This window comes from Mchenga conophoros, linkage group LG17, assembly GCF_057382185.1.
Source record: "Mchenga conophoros isolate Kocher_MC1m ecotype Shallow Benthic linkage group LG17, M_conophoros_male_GT1.1, whole genome shotgun sequence".
NCBI lineage: Eukaryota > Metazoa > Chordata > Actinopteri > Cichliformes > Cichlidae > Mchenga > Mchenga conophoros.
Window position 1 is genome coordinate 12,872,224 of NC_140542.1, and position 23,067 is coordinate 12,895,290.

The window sequence follows — 23,067 nt, forward strand, 5'->3', positions numbered from 1 at the left end:
CTACATGCTTTTAAACCATTTAAAATCACAATTCATAGTTTTATATGTGAATTCTATAATGTTAAATTAATATTAAACAAATGACTGACTAAGTATTTTAGGCTTTAGTTTACTTCAGTCATATTCCATATAAATCAGGTATCATACAAAAATAAAAATAGCTTCAAATACAGTCATGACAATAAAAGAATATGACTTTAAGGACTTAACATCATTACTTCAGTTATAGTACACCAACATCTGTTATATTTTGGCACTAAGGGAACACTGAATGACTACCCATAAAACTACTCATCTAAGATTACCACAAAGTAAAAGATCTCTCAGCAAAATTATGCAACAGTTTAGGCGCACTATTGCCCCGATCAAATCAGTGAGCTGAGATTTTCTATTCTAAACATGAACTAATGTTACAGCAACAGACATGGGCTACTGGTGTCCCACACAACAACTGTTTGTAGGGTGAGTGCATTTTTGTGCAAACTGCACTACAAGGTGGATATTTGCAAAATCATGACTACCTCATGACATTTTGTCTCAAAAATTAACCCTATGAATATGTCAGTGCCATTAGGATGAAATTATTGTGTCACCAACATTTCTATGTTAGACATATAATTTTAACAGCCTCTGTAAACTAATATCCTGGCTTGCTCAAAGCCGCCGTTTTCTCTGACAGTTTCAATCAAAATTAGAAATGCTACTCTGAGATAACTAACAGTGCTGCCTGTTGTGCAGTTAGTTTCCAAAACACGTTATTCGTGGTTACATACAATTTTAGACTGATGTGGGCCAAAGCCTAGCATAGTCTGTAACGTTATTATGACGGACACATCTACAGTGATGAGAGCAGCTACTAGATTTTTATCCAATCTTGGATTCTAGCTGCTCACTTTTCATTGCTGTTGTAATAGCTATAGCTATTACAACAGCAGCAGTATACTAAACTGTATACAGTTTAGTATACTGTAACAAACAAGGGCTTCCCTGAAAAATGTGTTGCTCTAACCCCTATATATACCTTTCAGTATTGCTGGGGCCCTTCCAGAGCATACTGCCAGTTCATAGATGCACCATCATACCATCAGAGCTGCAGACTCTTGATAATAAGTTGGAGTTTCCTCTTTAGTCTGGAGGACACAGTATCTATGTTCTCTAAAGCTGGTGGAACTTGTGATTTTATACAAGTACCATCTATTTTGTAAAAGAACATTTTGTTTTTAATAAAAGAGACACGTGTGTGTCTGATTAAGTAATAAAATGTTCCAGAGAAAAATACAGTTTTATAAATAGCAAAACATCACAACACAAAACTCCATTTACTTTATTTCATAGATGTATTTATTTGAATTGCAACATCATCTTCCTCTGCTGCTTCTGTCTACTGAGGAGATGAGAATCTGCCAAAGAACAGGACGGACTTGGTCTCGTTGTGTCTGATGAAGAAGAGGAAGGGGTGATCTGCTGTGAAGTATCTGGTCCATCCAGAACTAAGATTCCTGGACACAACACCTGTGGCTGCAGCGGCCTCTGTGCCCTCCTCGTTCACCTCCACAAAGACCTTGTGGGCCACCGTAGACAGGAAGAGCCCCCCTTCACCGTTCATGCCAGACAGGTCAGCGCTTCCTGCACAGAACACGTCCTTCATACCCAGTTTAGTCAGAGGTTCATTCAGCTCGTAGTCTTCCTCCAGCTTGAACTTTGGCAGGTGAAGGACAACTTCTGAATCAACATCCATGTTTTTCCTGTCGGTCCATTCATTCAGCCTCTCCTGTGTTAGCTCCTTCTCCAGCTGGAACACAGTTAATACATTTTGTCATATTTCTTTTGCTCATATTTAAATTCATTTTATCCATGAAATCAGAAGCAGTCTGTTAAATGATCAAATTTAAGTAAACTGAAGTGAAGCAGAAGAGTTTTTGTGTCTTTTCTTTACAGGAACTTGTTTCTAGGCTGTGTACCTTCAGCAGAGGGCCTGAGCCGTCTGAGGACTCCTTAGGCAGCAGAATGAACATGCTGAGCTCCTCACCCACATAGGGCAGCTCCATAATCTGCAAATCATGGTCAGCAATGTAGTTGTAGGGAAGCTTCTTCCTCTGGTGCATCATCTGGACTGGTACGGTCTCATTCTGACACACAGGAAATCCAGGCGACCAGATCATGTTATCATAAAGCTTCTGATGGTGTTTACCTTAAACATTTTACAGTTTCCTGTATTCAGACTTTGAGTCCAGATTTTGTAACCTTCAGTTAAATTTCTACCTGTTTGATTTTAAAGGGCATCTCTTTGGTGTTTGCCTCTTTAAACGGGTTCTTCCAGTTGCCCTTGAAGTAGACAGCATTGACCAGAGCCAGTCTGGTATCTGCGTCGACTGTTCCTGGCTTCAGAAGGTCTTTTATCTTATCTGAAAGGAAATACAGAAACACAACAATATTTCATTATAATCCACAGAGGATGCTAAAATGATTCCCTGCTGTTCAGGCTGTGGAAGATGCACATTCTCACTTTCTGTCTGCTGCTCGACCCAGCTGTTGATCTCTGCTCTGCACGCCTCTGGAGCTCCGATGAAGTCCACAGTCTTCAGGTCTGCCTGGTAGTACTTCTGTGTGGCGTCAAGGAAGTCCTGCAGAGAGCAGACATCTGTTTATTAATCCAGTCTTTGTAATGAAGAACTTTATGAAGAGAATCATTGATGTGGACACTCACTGGGAGGAAGTGGGCAGTGTTTTCTCCATTAAGACGGTTGGCTAGTTTCAGGATGTAGGATGCAGATGGTGAGTTGATGTCAGCGTTCAGTTTCTGGAAGTCTGCATGGACGCCTTCACCTGAGCTGAATGAGAGGGCCTGTGTGGCATTGAAGACAAAGACTGAAAGGATGTGACACTGAGCCTGAGCGACCCTAATGTAACAATTTATGGTCCAAAGGTAGAAACTGGACAACTTTATTCTTTCAGCATCAGGTTTAATAATAACATTTAACACACTGTCAGTCTCACTGAACATCATGCTCTCAGTAACTATACTGCTTGTGCGTTTTATGGACTTTCATGCCATTTATATAACACAATCCATCCTCATATGGTAGACACAAATTTCTGATGTCCCACTGGAAACATCTTGGGGTTCAGTGTTTTGGATACATAGAAAATTAAGCTTTTCAAAGATGTTAAATGAAACCCCAAAATTTATTTATTTATAAATCTACCGAGGACAAGAATTATTAGTTTATTAGTTAGTTTACTATTCAGCCAGCCAGCACTCTTGTAGCAAAAAAGTTCAGATTTTTTATATTATATTATATATATATATATATATATATATATATATATATATATATATATATATATATATATATATATATATATATATATATATATATATATAAAGACAAATCAAAACAACAAAATAAAATTATTTCTTCTGTATAGAAAAACACAGACAGCCACATTTGACTGCTTTTAAACTGTAACGAGGGCTTGAAGTTGCACAATCATGCTCGCCGATCAACTGACAGCTGGTGCAGGGAACAAGTGACAGTGAGCTGACCTGAGCGATCTGAGCTGCAGTGTCTCCTTTAGCTCCCAGGTAGACCATGGCCAGGGCTGAGCTGATGCTCAGAGGAGAGACAAAGTTAACTTAAGTGACAAAAATAACAAGGGGTTAAGAGAAAATGCAGTATTGTTTATTGCGGTGCCCTGTAGTGGCCAGATACAATAAGGTTTTTATTTCTATTGGTCACAGTGTTGCTAAGATATGACTTTACTTTCTGTTTGTCAGCTTTTCACACTTATGATTAGCTGTGACAGCCAGAAGACCTCCCATGTCAGCTTTAGTGACAACTGAAAAGAAAAAAAAAACAAACATTTGGGGCTTGTGAAAAATTGTAATACCCCTTCATAAAACCCAGTGGTTTCACACCGGGCTTGAGAAATCCAACGCTTCCTTGTTTTTTAAAATCTAAACTAAACTTTGATGCACTGATCTATTGATGCAAGCCGAAAGACGATGGCCGTAATCTAGGAACTGACTTAAAAAATGATCTCTGACTTCATTAACACTGAGACTGATAAATGGACTCTGGTCAGGACGCGCTTTAATGATCCTTAAAATAACCTTTGACAAGAAACCTTTATGTGGATCTGGTTCAGGCTGACCCAATGAGACCATTTAAGGTGATTTTCAGTAGAAAATACATCGAGTTCAGATTCTGAATTTCAGACATTGTACCTTTCAAAACATGGAGGCATCATTTAATGACTGAATTTCAACCTGTGACCACATTTTAACATGAACTGCTTAGAAAACAGACTGTCTGCAGTTTTGCCTTAAAGTCATGTCAGGTTCACAGTCACATCATCCCCAACATCCCAGCTGTGGCAGACATTTTTTTTTTTTAATAAGGACAAATGATTGATCATTGATCAGTTTTATATACGTTTGATTGAAACAGATTGCTACAATAAAGGGAAGTAAATGTTAGCGGTACAGGAACCTAACTGACAGCCTGACACCTGCATTATTATACAAAGTATTAGCGTTAGAAAGATGGGGAGCACAGATTTTATATTCTGACCAGGTCATAGATCAATGATGTAATCGCCATTTCCATCCCTAAATATAGACGAATGAATGATCGTAAAAGTGCTCATGTTAATTACAAAAACCCCACATCATCTAACTGGGATTTTAGCATTTTTAAAACAAACTTTTGCAGTTTCATTTACTCCAGTATGTCCTCTGATGGTGACTTTATGAATGAAGAAATGAACGTGGATGTCAGTCAGTCGTTTTAGGTGCAGCAAGAGGGAAGAGAAAGAAACTCAGAGCAGGTTAAGTTCACAGAGTTTACCGATTGACTGACTCAAAGTTTAAGTTAACCGTCTTTCTGGAACAGAAAAGCCAGAATTTTCCTCATCTCAGAGTTAAAAAATTCAGTTGTTAGTAAACCTGATTCCCAGAATAGGGACCATGTCTACGAAAAGGTAAAAATGTTACAAATACTTACGCTGCTTAAAAATAACTGGCTGCTTCACTAGTTTTAGACTGAACTGTAAACTGATCTTCACCATAACTGCTTACTTCAATGCAAAATGATTCACACTGAGAACTTAAATGATAGAACAATAAACAAGATGGAAAAAAACCTCCACAATACCTGAAAGCGTCCCAGATTCCTTGAGGATGGTGCACTAACTTTGACGTTTGCAGGAAGGACATTTCCTACAAAGAGAACATTTGTTAAATACTAATGTGTCCTTCATTCCAGTCCTCCTCACTTCTTCAGTTCTCTCTACACTCACCGGATAAGATGCCTTTGGCGATGCCAAACGCCATGTTCCCTGCACCGATAAAGCCAATCTTAAGCTGAGAGTCCATCTCAGGGTCCATTTTGATCTGAAACCAAAGCAGGCAGCAGGTTACAGCAGGAACATCGAGATAACATGATGCCAGTGATTAAAAATCACCATGATGACGCATTTTCCACTGTAACAAGGGTTTCACACGTTGTTGTTTGAAGATATTAAACTGTGTACATTTTACAGACCAAAAATAAATAAACTCAGGGAATGAATCCAGACAAGAATCAACACTAAAAACGTCACCACTCCAAAGACAATCAATTTGTGTTCAGATCTTTGTGTCCATGCATATGAGAAACCCGATTACTATGAGAAATCAGGTTAAAGCAAAAAAACAAAACAAACTCACACATATATGATAAATCCTAGTTGACAGGTGGTCAGTAATCAGATTCCCCTCCCTCCTCCAGTAAAATGCTGCCACAGCCTGGTTTCCCTGTCATAGGTCATTATGAAACGGCATCCTTTACCCAGTTCTGGGTTTGCAGGACAAAAAAAGGCTTAAGTACAGAAACCAGTCAGTGTGCACATCCGATTTCTCTCGTGTTTGGACTGCAGCCTGTATCACTGTATGTGGTCAATGAGCAACTGAATATTGTTGGTTTGACTGAACCTAGAAACACGTGACTCACACTCAACTGCCAGTCTCCCAATTAAACAAAGACAGTCAATAGAAGCGCACATGAAAATATGAATAAACCCCACTAAAGATGCAGTGGAAAAAATAACAGTGGTGTTTGGACACATGTTGCAGAGACAATAATTTAAGTGTTTGTTGGGGTACACCTGGATTAATATAGAATTAAAATTGTTGCGTTTTTGTTGATCGATATTATAGTGTTGTTATTAGTGTTGTACATGTTTCTACACAACATCATACCTACTAATTCAGGAATCTGAATTACCCTTGTAATGGAAACACTTTAATAGGAAGCAGTGTATTTTTGTATATGTAAAAATGTAAATTTGACTATGTTGATACTGAAAGCTTTTCCTATGTTTTGTTTGGAAAATGATTCGAGACCGTTACTTACCTGACAGAATATTAGAAACACCTTATTTCAGTAACTGAGAGAGTCACTCTGACATTACAGTCTTAATGAATATAGAACTGATTGCCAGACAGGTATACTGTATTTAAATTTTAAAAAGTGAGCTACACCTAATATCAGTGTATACTGTAATCCAGATGTATTAAAAAACAAGCAGACTATGACATCATGTAGCATGATCTACTGACTATTATGGCATATTTGGGCCATTTTAAGTTTAATTATGGAGCCAGAGAAAGGGTGTGTTTTCTTGCAAATTTAGTTGTAGTCTGATTTTTTCATAACAAACATACAAGTTCAATATTGGAGTGCATCTGTTTTTGATTTTTTGTAAATCTTTTTCTTCCCATTTTAAATTTGACACTTTAATATTTGAATCTACAGTAATGTGCAAACATCTTGAGTCACCCATCAATACTTTATCTTTTGCTTCCACCCTGCATGTGTGATGCTTTGGGCTCTTCGGTTTCATCAGAAATTGTCTCTGTGGAAGACGGTTTGCCATTGTTAAGGAAGGGAAATCAGGAGGCTGAGGTATGCAAATTAAACAAGAACTAGGTTGAAAATCAGACGCTCGGGTCTTATGAACTGATGAATCTAAATGTGAAATTTTTGGTTCAAATGATGTCCAGAGGAGGTCAGGAAAGAGGTACAAGAGTTAGTGTCTACAGCTATCGGTAAAACATGTGGAGGTTCTGTCATGGTTTAGGGCTGCATTTCAGCCAGTGGTGTTTTTGATCTTGCCAAAACTGCCATAATACCATCAGATTTTGATCCACCATGCAATACTATCAAAAAACCTGACTGGCAACGGCATCATTTTTCAACAGGTCAAAAGCCCAGACACATGGCCAATGCAGTAAAAGCATAACTGGACAATGGAACATAAAAAAAATAAATTAATTAATTAAAAAAAGACAATGGGGCGTGATCAAATGTCCAATCTTTTTGACTGGACAACTATAAAGTAACACAGTGACACAAACACGATAGCGTGAACAAAACCGGGTAACGCTGGCGGTAGGACATTTATTCACCTGATTTGTGTTTCAGATTTGCTAATATCCGGCGTTTTGGCAACCGCAAACAGAAGTTAAATTTAAACCGTGGATGCACCCAGAGCATACACAGAGCCAACCAGCTGACTCTAGCTCCACTGTTGGTTCGTTTGGTTTTTACTTCACTGTCGCTGCTGTTCCAGGTGGGCGGCGCCGCTCAGCATCCTCTGCGAAACATTCCGCGCATACCGGGTTTTTTTTTTCCCGCCGTGTCCAGGACGTTTCAACCGTGAAATAAATGAAACGCACCTTTTTAAAGAACGTCTGCCATTCCATTGGTTGTGGCCTCGTCGTGACGAGAAGCTTTAAACGGGTTGAAGAAAGTTAGTGTCTGTCATTTGAATCAGCTGTGTGAGGGGGACGGGGGCGAGTGTTTTACCTTGTCAAGGACCTCCTTGAACAACAGGTATTTGTTTACAAATTATTCTATTTTATGCATTTAATAGGGCGTTTTTATTTTAACTGTTCATACATTTCGCAAAATATGATAGCTAATTTTTTGTTATTTTTTAATGACTGCAGTATTTTAAAATCGGGGAAAACAACTTAACATTTTTACAGTAAGCTAATTAGCTTCGTTTCCGTCCCGTTTAAGTCATGCAAAAGTGATTATTTGTTAATTAAATGATGTTACTGCAAGTATTCAGCAGAGCGCTGCAGCAGTGGGCATGCCTGGGCAAGCCTCGGTAGGATCTTCATTCAATCAGAGAAATAAATGGTAGTTGTTATTTCCACATTGTCTAATGCATCCAATGCAGCAGAAACACTTTATAGTCATATACAGAATGCTAAATGCTAAACATCGTCACAATATTCGTTTAAATATGCACAGATCATCAACAATGTTGAAACCACCTGGCTAATGTTTTGTAGCTGACGGTCTCACCACCAGAACAGCTCTGACCAGTCCGGACATTTCCATAAATGCCTGAGTGGAATGAGCTCTGGGCAGTTTGGTGCTCGGGTCATTGCCTTGGGCTCTTTGCTAAAGCTGTCCCTGAGCAGGTTTTGCCCTGTGGTTTAGGCACGTTATCAAGGGGTGTTACGATACGACCACCTAACATCCACAGGATTTAAGTTGGTTAAACATTTTTAGTTCTTCTCTCCACTGGTCAATAGTTTCGATGCGTTGGCTGATTTGCTCTGTTGCTTTTTGTACACGGCTCAACAACAAAAAAGAAAATTAAAGCAACACATCAGATCTGAGGGTTAAAAAAAATCATGCTGCATATCTACACTGATATGAAAATGATCACCTTACAGAGGGCTGAATTCAAAGACATATTTAAAATCAAAGTAAAAAAATGATGCAGCAGGCTAGTCCACTTTGTGGAAATTTTAATTGCAGCTAGTCATAATGGTACTTAGTAATTTGTATGGACCCCTGCCTGCCCCCTGCCCAATGTGCTTGTAAGCATGCCTGACAAGGTCCGGGCATGGTGATGGTATCCTGAGGGAATCTCCTCCCAGATCCGGACAGTCTAAGATGCAACCTGCTGGTGTTCAATTAGTTGAAACATAATGTTCTACAGGTGTTCTACTGGATTAAGGTAAGGAAAGCATGGGGGGCCAGTCAGTAATATCAACTCTGTCCTCCTCCAGGAACTACCTTCATACTCTCGCTACATGAGGCCAGGCAATGTTGTGCAGCAGAGAACATCAGTGGTGGGCCTGCTAATTCTGGTATTCTCTGGCAAATGCCAGTCAGGCTCCATGGTGTGGGCAGTGAGCACAGTGCCCACTAGAGGACGTTGGGTCCTCAGGTCACCCTCATGAAGTCTGTGATTGTTAGTGAGCACGTCCTTCACACCAGGGTCCTGCTGGAGGTCCTTTTATAAGAGTGTGGCAGTGTTTATCCTGTTACTCCTTGCACGAAGGAACAGACACTGATGGGATAAGGACCCTCTACAGCACTGCTCACCTCTGAGTAACTGCCTCCCAAAAGTGATTTAAAAAAAACAAAAAAACAACCCATAAACACACCTAAACTCAGAAGAGTTGAAGCTGCAAAGGGTGGGCCGACATCATATTAAACTCTTTAGATTAAGAGTAGGATGAGAAGTTCTTATGTATGTGAAGGCAGACGAGCAGTTACTTTTGGCAGTATAGTGTGGTTGCAGGGATTATGAGAAATGTATTTCCCATGTTTGATGATTTGCATGCGCACCTTGTCATGTTCTGATCCAGACATGGGTCACCTCATCCACTACCTGCACCTCCTGCTGGCCTGTCAGTGTCTCGCGGTCAACGGGCTGTTTGAGTGGCTGAGGCTGACAGAGGCACCTCGAGCAGCAGCACCTCTTCAACCAGCTGCAGTGGCTCCAGCACATCTTGCCAAAGACGCTCAGTTTGAGATGGCAACTGCAGATGAGAAGTTTTTAGCTGAGGCAAAGCAGATGGAGCTCAGCCCATTGGACAGCTGTCATTACAGGGTATGTGGGCCTTGAAAATGTGTATTTAATCCAACGGACAAATAAAATGTTTTTGAACAATATTAGGTTTGAGTTTGGAGAAGGCTGGGCAACAGTGTTATTAAGTGTCTTTCATATAAAATTCTCATGGCACAGTTTTCAATACATTGTTTAAACAGAGGAATCATGTTTCTCTGGTTTGTCTCCTCCTGTAGGTGATCGCTCGGCTAAAGTCGAGCTGTGACAGCCTCTCAGAAGAAAAGCTCGCAAAGCTCGGAGTGGAACTGTTTAACTGCCAGGCAGAGATTGAGGGGCGCCAGACGTACCTATGCACAGAGGAGATGGTAAAAATACGATCTTGTAGTACTTGTCAGAAATGGCTTTAAAAATATAATGAAAAAATATATAATGTTGTGTGCTAATCTCAATTTTATGTGTTAGACCATCAAAGAGTGCACAGCAGACATGGATTCAGATACATGGAATGCTTACCACATAGTGAGCAACCGAGCGCGCTCCGTTTGTTATGCAACTCGACAGCAGCTTTTCCGGCGCAGAGCAGAGCACACAGTCAATGCACTCATCTCCACAGCCACCAGCCAGCTAGATGCAATGAAGGACCTGAAGGTAAGGCTGGGTTTAAAAAAAAATAAATAAAATTATTTTTATTTTGCAAATCAGTGGTTTCTTGGATTCATGGATCATTTTCAAACAGGAGGGCCAGGTAGAGTTGAAAGAACTGACTGCAGCATCACTGGACAAGCTGCTTGAAGGCCACAGTGTTCTGCAGGCTCAACAGGGGAAGCTCCACGAGGGCCAGGAGCAGATGACGAGTTCACTGAGGGACAACCTGGAGCGTCTGGGTCAGGAAAAAGCTCTCATCGCCTCTGGACAGGAGTTGGTAGCTCAGCTCATTCAGGGAATTACACAAAGAATGGGTGAGAATTTTACATTTTTCTGTATTTTTATTCTATTCTGTTAAAATTGACTTTGGGCGCGACTGCAAATAATCCGACATAAAGGCTCTTTTCATGTGCTAACAGTCAAATTGCAGCAGTTTGTAAATGGGTTTACTACTGACCATGGATAAAAGAAACTGTTTGTCAAAGTACTCGAAAATGACCTGATACAGTTCGATGTGCTGAATGACTTCTGGAAGTTTTAACTTTCCCCTTTTAAATAAGATAAAATATTGAACTGCAATTCTCTTTAAGAAAACTCTGTAAACACACCTGATGCCACATCATGTAGCATGGATTTTATTCTTTCTGTCCACCTTATTTTTTTTTATTTTATTTTTTTTATTTTATTTTAGAGAATGTGAGCGAGCATCTTCAAATCCAGGGCTCTGAGGTGCAGGACAGCTACAAGGCGATTGTCAAGGACCTGGCAGATGTAAGACACCAAGCTCAGGACATCTATCAGAAAATTGGTAAATGGCTGAAATCATTTGTAGTTTATAAAACTATCCCCCCCAAGCAATGTGCTTACATATCTTTTTGTATGTGGCTGAGTAGACCACAGTATGATAGAGTTTCTGCAGTATCAGGATCAGACCTCCCAGTACTACACTGACCTGATGAACAAGTTGGAGCGCATGAACAGCACCCTGGGAGGCATGCTGCACTACCTCGATAAGATGCAGAGCCGCATAGAGGACAGGCTTCACATGATCCAGGGCTACCTCGGATGGGCAGGTGAGACACTGCAGCCATAGGGCACACTCCCTTTTTATAGGGTCTTTTCCTGCTACAGAGAAGTTGGATAATTGACTGTCAGCAGGACATATTTAGAAATTAATTCTTTACATTCTCTTTGACTAAAAAAAAAAAGGTTTCTGTATGACTTAAGAATTCTTTTTCTTGTGCTTTTTGCTTGAACAGGTTTAAGTCTGACAGCTATATGGACGTGCATCACACACACAGGCTACTTTGTACTGTGTGCAGTCCTGCTGACATTCCTGCACTGTCCTGGTTTCTCTCGAGCCATGCTGCTGCTAACTGTGCCTCTGAATGCAGTTGCTGAAGTCAACCAGCAGCCAGCGCTGGATCTCACCAGCCTCAGCCTGCTGCTGCTCACTCTGTCTCTGGGTATAAACATAAAGTCACTTATGAGGAAAATACATTAGCTGCAGTTTTCTGAAGCATTTGTCACAGTGTGAATTTTGTTTCTGCAGGTCACTGGTTTGTGAATCAGCTGTGGGCATGCTTCAAGATCACGAAAAAGCTGACCAGTCCACTGCTACTCAGCTCGTGCACCATTGTGGAACCGCAGAAGCAGCCTTGCAAGTGAGTATGTTGCACACTAGAACTGCAACTTGCGTATTGGTCTTTGAAAATGTTCAATTTAACGGACTTCACTGAATGTTAAGGCCATCACCATCTTGGTGTTTTGAAACTGGACATGGAAGAGGGGTGACGTCTGCTTGCTGATGGACACTGGTTGCAGCTATCAATTATAATATAGAGCAGGGGTCCCCAATCCCAGTCCACGAGGGCTGGTGTCCCTGCAGGTTTTAGATCTCACCCTGGGTCAACACACCTGAATCACATGATTAGTTCATTACCAAGAACTTCAAGACATGTTGAGAAGGTAATTTATCCATTTAAATCAGCTGTGATGGATCAAGGACACATCTAAAACCTGCAGGGACACCGGCCCTCATGGACTGGGATTGGGGACCCCTGATATAGAGACAGTAATTTATTAAATGAGCACAATGTTGTAGATGTTAAACTTGGCTAATGATTTAATCCGACTCAATCAGAAACTCTTGAGTTCACTGGTCAGTGCTCAAACTGGTAACTGATGATTTGTTCGAGTAAAAAAAATGAATTTTGAACTCTACACGGTCAGTAAGAGCTTCAGGCAGTAGAACATGTATTATTGTCTACACCAAATTAACAATGATTCCTTTTGCATCTATTGGACCTATTTTCTATCCTTTTGTGCTCAGAGATGAAAAAGATGACATCATTGAGGAAGACGACCTATTGAATCCGGACAGCTTTTTATCAGGTGGGAAACACATGCTGAACCTTTTTACAGTGAATCCTGTTCAAGAGCATTGCTCTTTCTATAAATTCAGCTTCTCAGTTTTGCTGTCAAACATGTTTGTGTTCAGGTGAACTTGGCATATCAGCTGTGTCTCCACCTCAGAGGAAGCTTACGCCAGAGTCGAGGCTTATGGCAGTAATTGGTAAACCAAATCACTCCACTCCCAGGTTTATACCAAAGCCACTTTCTTTAGCGGTAAGCAAACTGAGTTAATGCTTTCAGAAATGCAAAAACTGTATTCTCAGTGCATCACTAGTGGCAAGCAAGACAAATATTGTTTAATTGAAATCTGTTTTAGGCTCTTTGTTACGATATACCCCTGAGTAACCTGGAAGGTGTTTTTGATTCAGTCACTGACTCGTCTGATTTAGGGAATGATTCACGAAGTGCAAGACCCACTCCATCGTTAGTCAGCAACAGGTCAGTAGCTCCAGTTACATGCACATATTTTATTTATTATTTTTTTTCTGTTTGAAGAGCTAAATTGTTTATATGGACTGTGATTTAATGTACTTTGGTGTGTGTGTGTGTGTGTGTGTGTGTGTGTAACCCTGACATTTGAAATGAGCATGTCATGTTAGGGATTCTAGCTGCCAGTTCATCGCTATGTTACCGATACCAGTTTTCACTGAAATCATACAGAAATAGAAGTAAGAGTCTCCAAGAGCTTTTGGCCTATAGGAGTTGTTTCAATGTATACTGACCTCATTATTTGAAACTGTGGAATTAATAATTACCCTCCAATATAACCTCATTATAATGAGTAAAGGGGAAATATGAATTGTTAAAGGGCATCTTTCTGTTTTTCTGCCTTCAGCTCAGTGTCAGGCCGTCAGCTGTGCAATGGCCTCACAAAAAGAGGAAAAGTCTGTAAGAAGAGAGCCGTGCCAGGACAGGAGTACTGCAGAGTCCACGAAGGGGGGCACTCCTCGTATGTCCAGTTTTAACAGGCTCAGCCGTCTTTGTTGTCTGTAAAAACTGTATACAGTAATGAAATATTGTTTTTACTAAGTTCTGTCTGCACTGCAGACAGCAGTAAGATTGCTGAATGAAAATTACATCTGTAGATATTTTAAATGTTTTTAGACGTTTATTTAGCTTTCGTGTTTAATAAAAATGAAAACTTATCAAAATTAGCTTTGTCAGAGTATGTGCATGTACACACAAGGAACTGGGCTCAGTTTTTTCTTAATTCCATGCTCTTTATTGCTTTCAATGTACCTAAGAGAACATGGAAACAGACAGTAGCAATGTGCCACAGATGAACATGTATAGCCTATTCATAGTGGTGGGTAACTGGTTCTATATATAGATGGAGGGAGAGAGTTATGTGAATTTGTATAGTATATTTTTTTTCTCATTTCTTTTCTAAATGTACTTGTATATTGTATATTGTTCACATGTTGAAATAAATTACCTATCAATCAATTTGAGTATGTGTAATATAGGTATAACCAAAGAGTATTTACTGCATGGTTTGTTTCAGTAAAAGCTGTGGTGGACGTTTTAGTAGAGACAACATGTAAGCAATGGCCTGTGAAAAGCTGTTCTGTAGCACCTACCAAAGGGAGGAACTGGAAGAGGTTGTATCCTGGGTGTGAGTGTTTCCTAATTCTGAGTTTGTACAAATAGTTTCTTGCAGACCTGACTTGTCCACTGTAGTCTGTTCCCGTCCTCTTTGGTTTGATTAATACACTGATGGTCATGCAGTAAACAGACTGGATTACTGCAGAGTAGAAATGGACCAATAGCTCCTGAGCTGGTGCAGGAGGTCCATCCTCTTCTGGGCCTCTTTGATAATTTTGTATTAGGTGGCAACAGACTGGATCCCTGAAACCTGAAGGAGCATGTTCAGCTGTTTAACCCCTCATTGGTATGCAGACTCATCACCAACCTTCACAAGTCTCATGATCACCATGCCATCTGCAAACCTCACGTTTTTAAATAGGCTGGTGTTTTGAGGTGCAGTCGTTTGTGTATGAGGATCTGCATTCCTCAAGGGCCGATGTCCTGCAGGTTTTAGATAGCACCCTGGTTCAACAAACCCGAATCAAATATTAGTTCATTACCTCTGGAGAACTTCAAGACATGTTGAGGAGGTAATTTGGCCATTTAAATCAGCTGTGTTGGATCAAGGACATCTAAAACCTGCAGGACACTGGCCCTTGAGGCCTGAAGGTTCCCCAACCCTGATCTATACACTTCTGTATACATCAGGGTTCTGTGTCTGTTATAAAGTGAAGCATGAGTAGTGCTGTCCAGCAGAACTGAATCCTTGTTTTGTTTTTATGGCATATGAACATATAGAGAAATAAAAATCTCAATCTGTGACATGTCTTTCATTTCAAGGGTAGGACACTTGAGACACATTGCAAATATAAAATATTTATTTTGCTCTGATTAGTTTAAAAAAAAAAACAAACAAAACACTAGCCCACATAATGCTCAATTATATAAGCTGGATCAATCAAATCCCAAACCCTTCAATAACAAACTAAGTCAAAACAATTCTGATTTCTGAATGTTATGTTGTGCCAGCACCTGGATTACAAGAGTGAAGCAGCCCATTTCCTATGGGCTCAAAATGTGGTCATAAATATTTTGTACTTGTAAATCAGGATTTGTATGTGTAAAAAAGATTTGTGCGTGCATAAAAAAAATTTGTGTGTGGACTTAGCCAAAAAAACCCTGCAAGTTACAAGTACGAATTTTGACCCTATTTTTCTTCCTTTCATCTGATTGGTCAATGTCATGTCAATCACAAATGTAACAATCCAATCAGAGAACAGATGGGTTTGGCTGTCAGAAGGGCGCTTTTTTTGAACTGCAGGTCTTTGAAGGGAATAAATGCCCTTTTACATGCCAACCCAGCGTTTTCCTTCATCACCACGAAGGAAAACAGTCTGTGGTCGTCCAAGTTTGGTGATTTTTGTGTCACAGGTCTACGTGTTTAATACAGGGACTTCAACAGCCTTTTCAACAGCACTGCGGACCGCGGGGTGGGGGTGGGTAGTGTTTTGGAAATGACAGTCTTCATCACAAAGCTTTCTTCGGTTTGAATTAGCATACATGTTTTTATTGAGCATTTGAAGAACTAGCAAAAAAAAAAAAAAAAAAAAAAAACTCTTGTAGAGGACATAAAGTCAGAGATAGAAAAGACAAGGAGCAGGTGCATCTAGTACAGGTAGAGCAGCTGCAAAAACCCACAGAGCCCAGCAGCCAGCGTAACAAATTCTGGATCCTTTGCTTTTAGTTAGCAGTTAGCATTAGCAGCGTATCCTGCATCCGACGTGAAAGGACTTTTATGCTGCGCACTGTGACTCACAGCAATGGTCCTGGGTCAGCCCTGACTTTGTGTTAAACTAATCCTAAAGTAATAATGTTATTTCTAACCACTGATATACCACAACTTTTTCCTTTCAACAGCTACTGAAAGTTAGGGGACCTAGCTGCTATCGGATATTTATATAGCGATCCTCCAGCTTCAAACGGTATCACCCTTCAAGGACCTGCAGTTCAAAAAAGCGCCCCTCTGACAGCCTAACCCATCTATTCTCTGATTGGATTGTTCCATGTGTGATTGACATGACATTGACCAATCAGAAAAATAGGGTCAAAAATCCGTACTTGTAACTTGCAGGGGTTTTTTTTCTAAGTCCACACACAAATCTTTTTTACACATACAAATCTTTTTTACGCACACACAAATCTTTTTTACACACACACACAAATCTTTTTTACACATACAAATCTTTTTTACGCACACACAAATCTTTTTTACACATACAAATCTTTTTTACACGTACAAAATATTTATGACCACATTTTGAGCCCATACCACAGAAAGCTATTTTCCAGCGAAAGAATATGGAGAATAAATGTCCTGGTAAGTAATATTAAGTTTGTTGAGTTTAGTAAACTTCGGTGAAATTAGAATACCAAGGAAAAAATAACACTTAAAGAATTATTGCAACCGCCGAATATTTCAGTAGGCTACTGGGGGAAGCTAGCATAAGAGTTATTAGTTATAAGATATAATCCAAGTCGTAACATTGCTGTGTGGAGCTGCAGATTTGGTTGCAGGTTAATACTGGCAGTGTCGCCATGCCAGCTGACTGCATTTCATCATCAGCCAGTGTTGTTCTTTATACATCAATATTACCAAAGTTTGTGCCATGTTCAATGTAGGGATGTGCAGTTCTGGTCCTCCTGGTTTCAGATGTTTCCATACTTCAACACAGCTGATTTAAAGAATCATTTACAGACTTGTGCACAACTAGGTGTTTGGGGATTATTTGGTGACAGGTGACAGATCAGTGGAGGCACGGGGTCTGTTGGCACAAATTGACCTCACATTTATTGGCAATTTATCCACATTTAGAAAAATTCTAGGGGAAATTAAGTTGCTTTCTGATGTACTTCAGTCTCCATCTCTTGATCTAGCAAAGGCTGTAGACCTAATTCATGCACTTCAAGACACCTTGGACCAATATAGAAGTGAATCCTGTTTTGATGAGCTGTGGCAAGACGCAATGGATATTGCAGAACAGTGTACTGTTGCCTCTGAGACAGTTAAGAGAAGGATGCAGAGAGAGAGCCTCAGGCTAAAGGGTTATTTTGTAGATTCTCCAATCGGGCAACACAGGTGTAAGGAAGATGACAAGGACAAGTTTAAGAGGGAAGTATTTTACCCCATTCTTAACCATGTACATGCAGAGATGGAGAAGCGCTTCAACAAGACCAATTGTGATATTATGCGGGGTATACAGGCACTAAACCCCAAGAGTAAGAGCTTTTTGTCAGAGGAAATAGTTGTAAGCTTGGCTGGTCTGTATGACTGTGATATTGAAGACCTCAAACATGAGCTGTATCAAGCTAGAAAGGTTGTTCAAAGGAGAGCAGGGTGTGGGAATGAACTCTCCAGTATTTTGGGGTTTACTACCTTCCTAGAGCCTTACAAAGAGGTGTTTCATCAGCTTTTTCATTTATGTCGAATAGCTTTAGCTTTACCTGTCAGCAGTGCTACTTGTGAACGTAGCTTTTCAGTGCTAAAGCTTAGAAAAAATCATGTACGAACAACTATGACTGATGAGAGGCTTAGCAATATTGGAGTTTTGAGTATTGAGAGGAAAAGGGCAAGATCATTAAGCCTGGATGACTTTGTAACACGTTTTGCCACCCGTCACCGTAACAGGCGGATCTACCTATTCTAAGTCATTGATAATATTTAATGAAGCATAGAGTAGGTACTTGAGTAAATGTTCTCTTTCAAAACATAAATATTTTGCAACTACAAGTGCTGCTGTTCACAAATGTTTTTGTACTTCTTGTCTTCTTAACATGTAACAGAGTCTTATTAAAAGTTCAGTATATTTTAATAAGTTTAAATAAGTTTTGCATTGCATTGGCTAATTTGCCAATTGTATGTTAAAAATGTTTGTAGTTTAATGTTCAAAAATGTTTTAGCCCAAAACATATGTGCACTATATGTCAGTAAAAATACTTGTCCTTGAATGCTGAATAAACTGACAAAGCACTGATTGTATCTCTTGTACTTTATCAACACAGTATCTAAACACTTTTCACTGTAGTGGTGAAAATCTCATTCTAATAAAAGTTAAAAGCGCATCCAGTTATTAGGTTTATAGGATTATTGAATTATGGTTAACGGTTGGTAGAATTTTTGTTTAACATTATCTGCCAATTACATCTGCCACCCTTCTCCAAATCTGTGCCCCTACCTGGCCACCCCAAAAAAGATTTTCTAGACACGCCACTGCGTTCACCCTACCCAGGATATGGTTTCAACACTACTTCTTAGCCAACAGGCTGTTAAAATTCAATATTAAATTTTAACAGCGTTCGACTGCCATGATAAAACAAAATCCATAAATCCATAAATAACAAAGTCAAATAATGCCATATTTTATACAACAATCAATAAACCAATAACCAAACAAATCATAACATATTATAGTCATCTTATAATGAATTTCATTCAAAATACTATTATACAAAAACATTCTCATGGGTCCCATCAAAGCTAATAAACATTATCCAAAATTAATCAATTAACACATTTAATCACAGGTGTTGCGCAACAAGTTCAATAATCTAAAGGGAGTTCAACTCAATTCAAAAGTCTCATAGGCCGTTTTGGCATTTAATCAGAAAAGTAACAAAAAACATCCAAAACGGACAAAACTACAAAAATAAAATCACTCGCTCAACTCTTGATACGTTAATTCAACATTCGGCCATAGTGAAATAAACAAAAACAACAATATTCAATAAATCAAACCAGTAATTGCACTTACTGTCACTAGCCTAGCATTAGCTTACCGGCGTTTTAGAATGCGCGACCGCGGCTCCGTATTTTCATTAATTGTGACAAAACAAAACAAACAAATAACTCACCGTTGAGTCGATTGAGAGAGGGTGTAAAGGTGAATGAATCGGCCGGGTTATTGCACGCTGTCAACTGGTATGTAGTCTGTAATTTGTCAATATCTGACAAGAACGCCAACCAGGGCTGTATCCCAATTCAGGGTCTGCAGCCTTAAAGTACGCAGCCTTAACGGTCCACCAGGGCCGCATACGCAAAGACCGCTAAGGCCGGAAGTGCGAGGCTTGTGAAATGGGACGGTCTAGCCTCCGTCTGCCCAGGTTGCCTAGCAACCATTACACTAACAGCTGGAAACGTTTCATACAGCTTTGTTTGACAGAAATGAAGGAAAAATCTTTTGTTCATTTGTTTGTTTGTTTCTACATGAGCTTTGATTTGATAAGCATCTGAGGCTGAGACCAAGGGACTGTGAAATCATGATTATTGGGCTTCACTTCTGTACTGAACAGTCATTTAAGATTAGCTAGTAAATAACAATTAGCTAATGTTGTTCATGAGACTAAAGTCATCTCCCTTTGGTAATGTACATATAATATGGCCAATATTAAAGTTATAATTTCAATCATTATTACAACAGTGAATGAACTCTGTTTCAAATACTGAGCTTCAGTAAAGATTCAAGCTGCATCTATTTATATTATTTATATTTCCTGTCACCTTAAATCTTCACTCAAAGACAGGTTTCTGTCTTGTGGGGTCAGATGGTACCATGGTTACACTCCCCCCCCCAAAGACAGGTTTCTGTCTTGTGGGGTCAGATGGTACCATGGTTACACTCCCCCCCCCCCCCCCCTCCCCCCCTCAATCCCATGGACGTCCTTGTACATGGACTAGGCTGGCAGTGAATGACTGGTTGGCTGAGGTGTGAAGGCATCGTATCCTCTTCTTCATCGTCTTGAAGAGCGAAGGAGAAGACAGAACTTAACTCATGCAGAAAGGTCTGAACGCTCTTTAACAGAGGCTTACCAGGCTTGATGTACTGCAGCCGATCAGGAGGATTCCTGGTGCAGGTTGAGTGCCTTAAGGGCGGTTCTGCCTCAGGACTCAGAGGCTCTGATTCAGTAGGTGAGTGTTGTGACAAGTTATTACTGGATGGTTCTGGAATAACTGGATCAGAAGATAGACTTTCTTCATCATGAGAGGTTTCTGCAAGCTCAACTGGCTCAAAGCCAGCTTCCAAGGTTTCGTTATCAATAACTTGTTCCTCTTCAACAGGTACAGGTATAGGTTCCTCTGTGTTCGCTTCCTCTGTAGCCAATACTACAGGGTCATCTGGCTGGTCGATAACTTGAACAGATTGCGGAGTATTGGGTAAGTCAATGGTTGTTGTGAATGTGACAGGTTCAGCAAAGAAAGGAATGGGTAGGTATGAGATGAGTTCCCCTTTGTCATTGTCATCATCAGCAGCAGCAGCAGCATGTACAGGAGACACAGGTAACACAGGCATTTTCCCCTTTTGCTTAGTAAGCATTTCATTTTCAGAAGGTGGTAAATACCCACAGGGCAGTAGGAGGTCTCGATGTAAAGTCCTCAGGGGCTTGTCTTGGCCTTCGGGTCGAACTGTATACACAGGAAGATTGCCGGCTTTCTTCACTACAATGTACACAGATGACTCCCATTTATCTGCAAGCTTGTGTTTGCCTCTTACCCGCACGTTCCTCACAAGAACTCTGTCTCCAACATTCAGCTGTGATGCAGTGATATTCTTATCAAATCTGTTTTTGTTACGTTTCATCACTTTTTCTGAGTTTTCAATGGCCAGCTTGTAACTTTCTTCCAGGTGGGACTTTAGTTTTTCCACATATTATGTGTGGGATGTTGATCCTTCTTTGGCAAGGGGTAGTCCAAAGGCTAAGTCCACCGGTAAGCGAGGTTGGCGACCAAACATGAGCTCATATGGTGAGAAACCTGTAACATAATTTCTTGTGCAATTGTATGCATGCACCAGGGGCTTTACAAAATCTTTCTAATGACATTTCTGTTGAGCTGTCAGTGTTCTTAGCATATCCAGTAATGTTTGGTTAAACCGTTCAACAGGATTGCTTCTTGGATGGTATGGAGTGGTTCTTATTTTGTGGATCCCAGCCATTTCACAAAGCTCTCGGATGATTCTGGATTCAAAGTCAGGGCCTTGGTCACTGTGCAACCGTTCTGGGATACCATAATGAACAACAAATTTCCATTGCTGCCAAAAGGGCTTGTGGGGACCAAAAGCACAGGACAAATTCAAATCAAGGGCAACCATTTCAACTGTCTTCTTGATACTGGCTCTCAGGTTACTACCATTCCTTATGCCTTCTATAATACTTATCTTTCAGACCACCCAATGAAACCACTAAATGATCTGTTGGAAGTAGAAGGAGCAAATGGACAAGCTGTACCTTACCTGGGATACATTGAGATTAACATGACGTTCCCAGCTGATTTTCTTGGTTCATCCATTGATGTAGATACACTTGTCCTTGTCGTGCCTGATGTCCAGCAACCATACCCAATGATACTTGTTGGCACCAACACTCTTGATGTTGCTTACAGCAAACACTGTGATACCCACCCTGAGCAGTCATTCCTGCCAACTGGTTCCGGTTACATTGCAGTTTATAAAATTCTCCGCCATGTCCAGAATTTAAATGACCAGTATGCTCCTGTAATCTTAAAGTCAGACCAACCACATACCATTACTCCCGGCCAAACCACTGTCCTTGAGGGATGCCTTGTCACAAGGCTATTCCAAGGTGAGATAGCAGTTATTCTGGAACACCCCACCTCCAGTTCTCTGCCTGGTGGACTCATGGTAAAAACCTGCCTTGTGGACTTACCTCAACGTTGGCCATGTTTTCTGACTGTTGTAGTGAGTAATGAGTCTGACCATGAAATCCACATTCCAGCTCGAGCTATCTTTGCAGAAATCAGTGCCTTCCAGGAAGTCACATCCATTATTCAGACCAGTCTACAGAGTCGTTACCTCCATCTCAACCACAATACAACTTTGGAGATTCCCCTTTAACTTCAGACTGGAGAAAACACATTGTTTAAAAGCTCAACAGTATTCCTGAAGTATTTGCCAAACACAATCTGGATTTTGGCAGGACCGACAAAGTTAAACACCAAATCAAATTGTCTGATCCAACCACTTTCAAGCAAAGACCACGACCAATTCATCCTCAAGATCTTGATGCTGTAAGGAAACACCTGCAAGAACTTCTTGACTCCGGAGTTATCAGAGAATCCGACTCACCATTTGCCTCTCCAATTGTGGTTGCGCACAAAAAGAACCGCAGTGTACGTCTTTGTATTGACTACCGCAAACTCAATCTGCAAACAATCAAAGATGCTTATGCTCTGCCTAAACTGGAAGACACCTTCTCCGCACTTGCAGGATCAAAGTGGTTCTCAGTGCTACACCTCAAGTCAGGATACTACCAAATTGAAATGGAGGAGAAGGATAAAGCGAAGACTGCCTTTGTCTGCCCATTAGCATTCTGGGAGTTTAATTGGATGCCACAGAGGATTACCAATGCACCAAGCACATTCCAATGGCTGATGTAAATCATGGTTACACTTAGGTATGCATAAAAACCTTTCATTTAATTACAAAGCCCGGTCTTCAGTTAATTCAATACAAAATATTACATAGAGTACACTATACAGGTTATCGGATGTTCAAAATGGTCTTTTTGTCCTCCAACAACTGCTCACACTGTCAAGCCAATACACCGGAC

At 40.3% G+C, this 23,067-nt stretch overlaps 2 protein-coding genes across 8 annotated transcripts; one reads left to right on the plus strand and one right to left on the minus strand.

Annotated features, from left to right (window-relative positions):
• Window positions 1-1,357: 1,357 nt before the first annotated feature.
• On the minus strand, window positions 1,358-19,498 carry LOC146555146 (leukocyte elastase inhibitor-like). Of its 6 annotated transcripts, XM_085251131.1 has the most exons (13): window positions 19,357-19,498; window positions 10,627-11,631; window positions 10,375-10,515; window positions 10,049-10,208; window positions 9,639-9,832; window positions 5,302-5,395; window positions 5,157-5,221; window positions 3,548-3,608; window positions 2,708-2,845; window positions 2,507-2,624; window positions 2,263-2,405; window positions 1,962-2,129; window positions 1,358-1,792 (listed from the first exon to the last, which is right to left on the minus strand). In XM_085251131.1, exons 5-13 carry the CDS (start codon window positions 9,644-9,646, stop codon window positions 1,382-1,384), a joined length of 1,206 nt encoding a protein of 401 aa, XP_085107257.1. In that variant the 5' UTR covers window positions 9,647-9,832; window positions 10,049-10,208; window positions 10,375-10,515; window positions 10,627-11,631; window positions 19,357-19,498; the 3' UTR covers window positions 1,358-1,381. The 6 variants fall into 6 exon arrangements, with proteins under 6 accessions (XP_085107257.1, XP_085107259.1, XP_085107260.1 ...); XM_085251133.1 differs by lacking the exon at window positions 10,049-10,208; XM_085251134.1 differs by lacking the exon at window positions 3,548-3,608 and having other exon boundaries at window positions 19,357-19,497.
• LOC146555147 (protein brambleberry-like) lies at window positions 7,718-14,345 on the plus strand. Of its 2 annotated transcripts, none has more exons than XM_085251129.1 (13): window positions 7,718-7,877; window positions 9,659-9,903; window positions 10,098-10,226; window positions 10,324-10,509; window positions 10,598-10,820; window positions 11,198-11,314; window positions 11,400-11,579; window positions 11,766-11,972; window positions 12,059-12,170; window positions 12,839-12,900; window positions 13,007-13,134; window positions 13,238-13,359; window positions 13,757-14,345. In XM_085251129.1, the coding sequence occupies exons 2-13, from the start codon at window positions 9,661-9,663 to the stop codon at window positions 13,884-13,886; spliced, it is 1,839 nt and encodes a 612-aa protein (XP_085107255.1). In that variant the 5' UTR covers window positions 7,718-7,877; window positions 9,659-9,660; the 3' UTR covers window positions 13,887-14,345. The 2 variants fall into 2 exon arrangements, with proteins under 2 accessions (XP_085107255.1, XP_085107256.1); XM_085251130.1 differs by having other exon boundaries at window positions 13,311-13,359; window positions 13,757-13,895.
• Window positions 19,499-23,067: the final 3,569 nt, after the last annotated feature.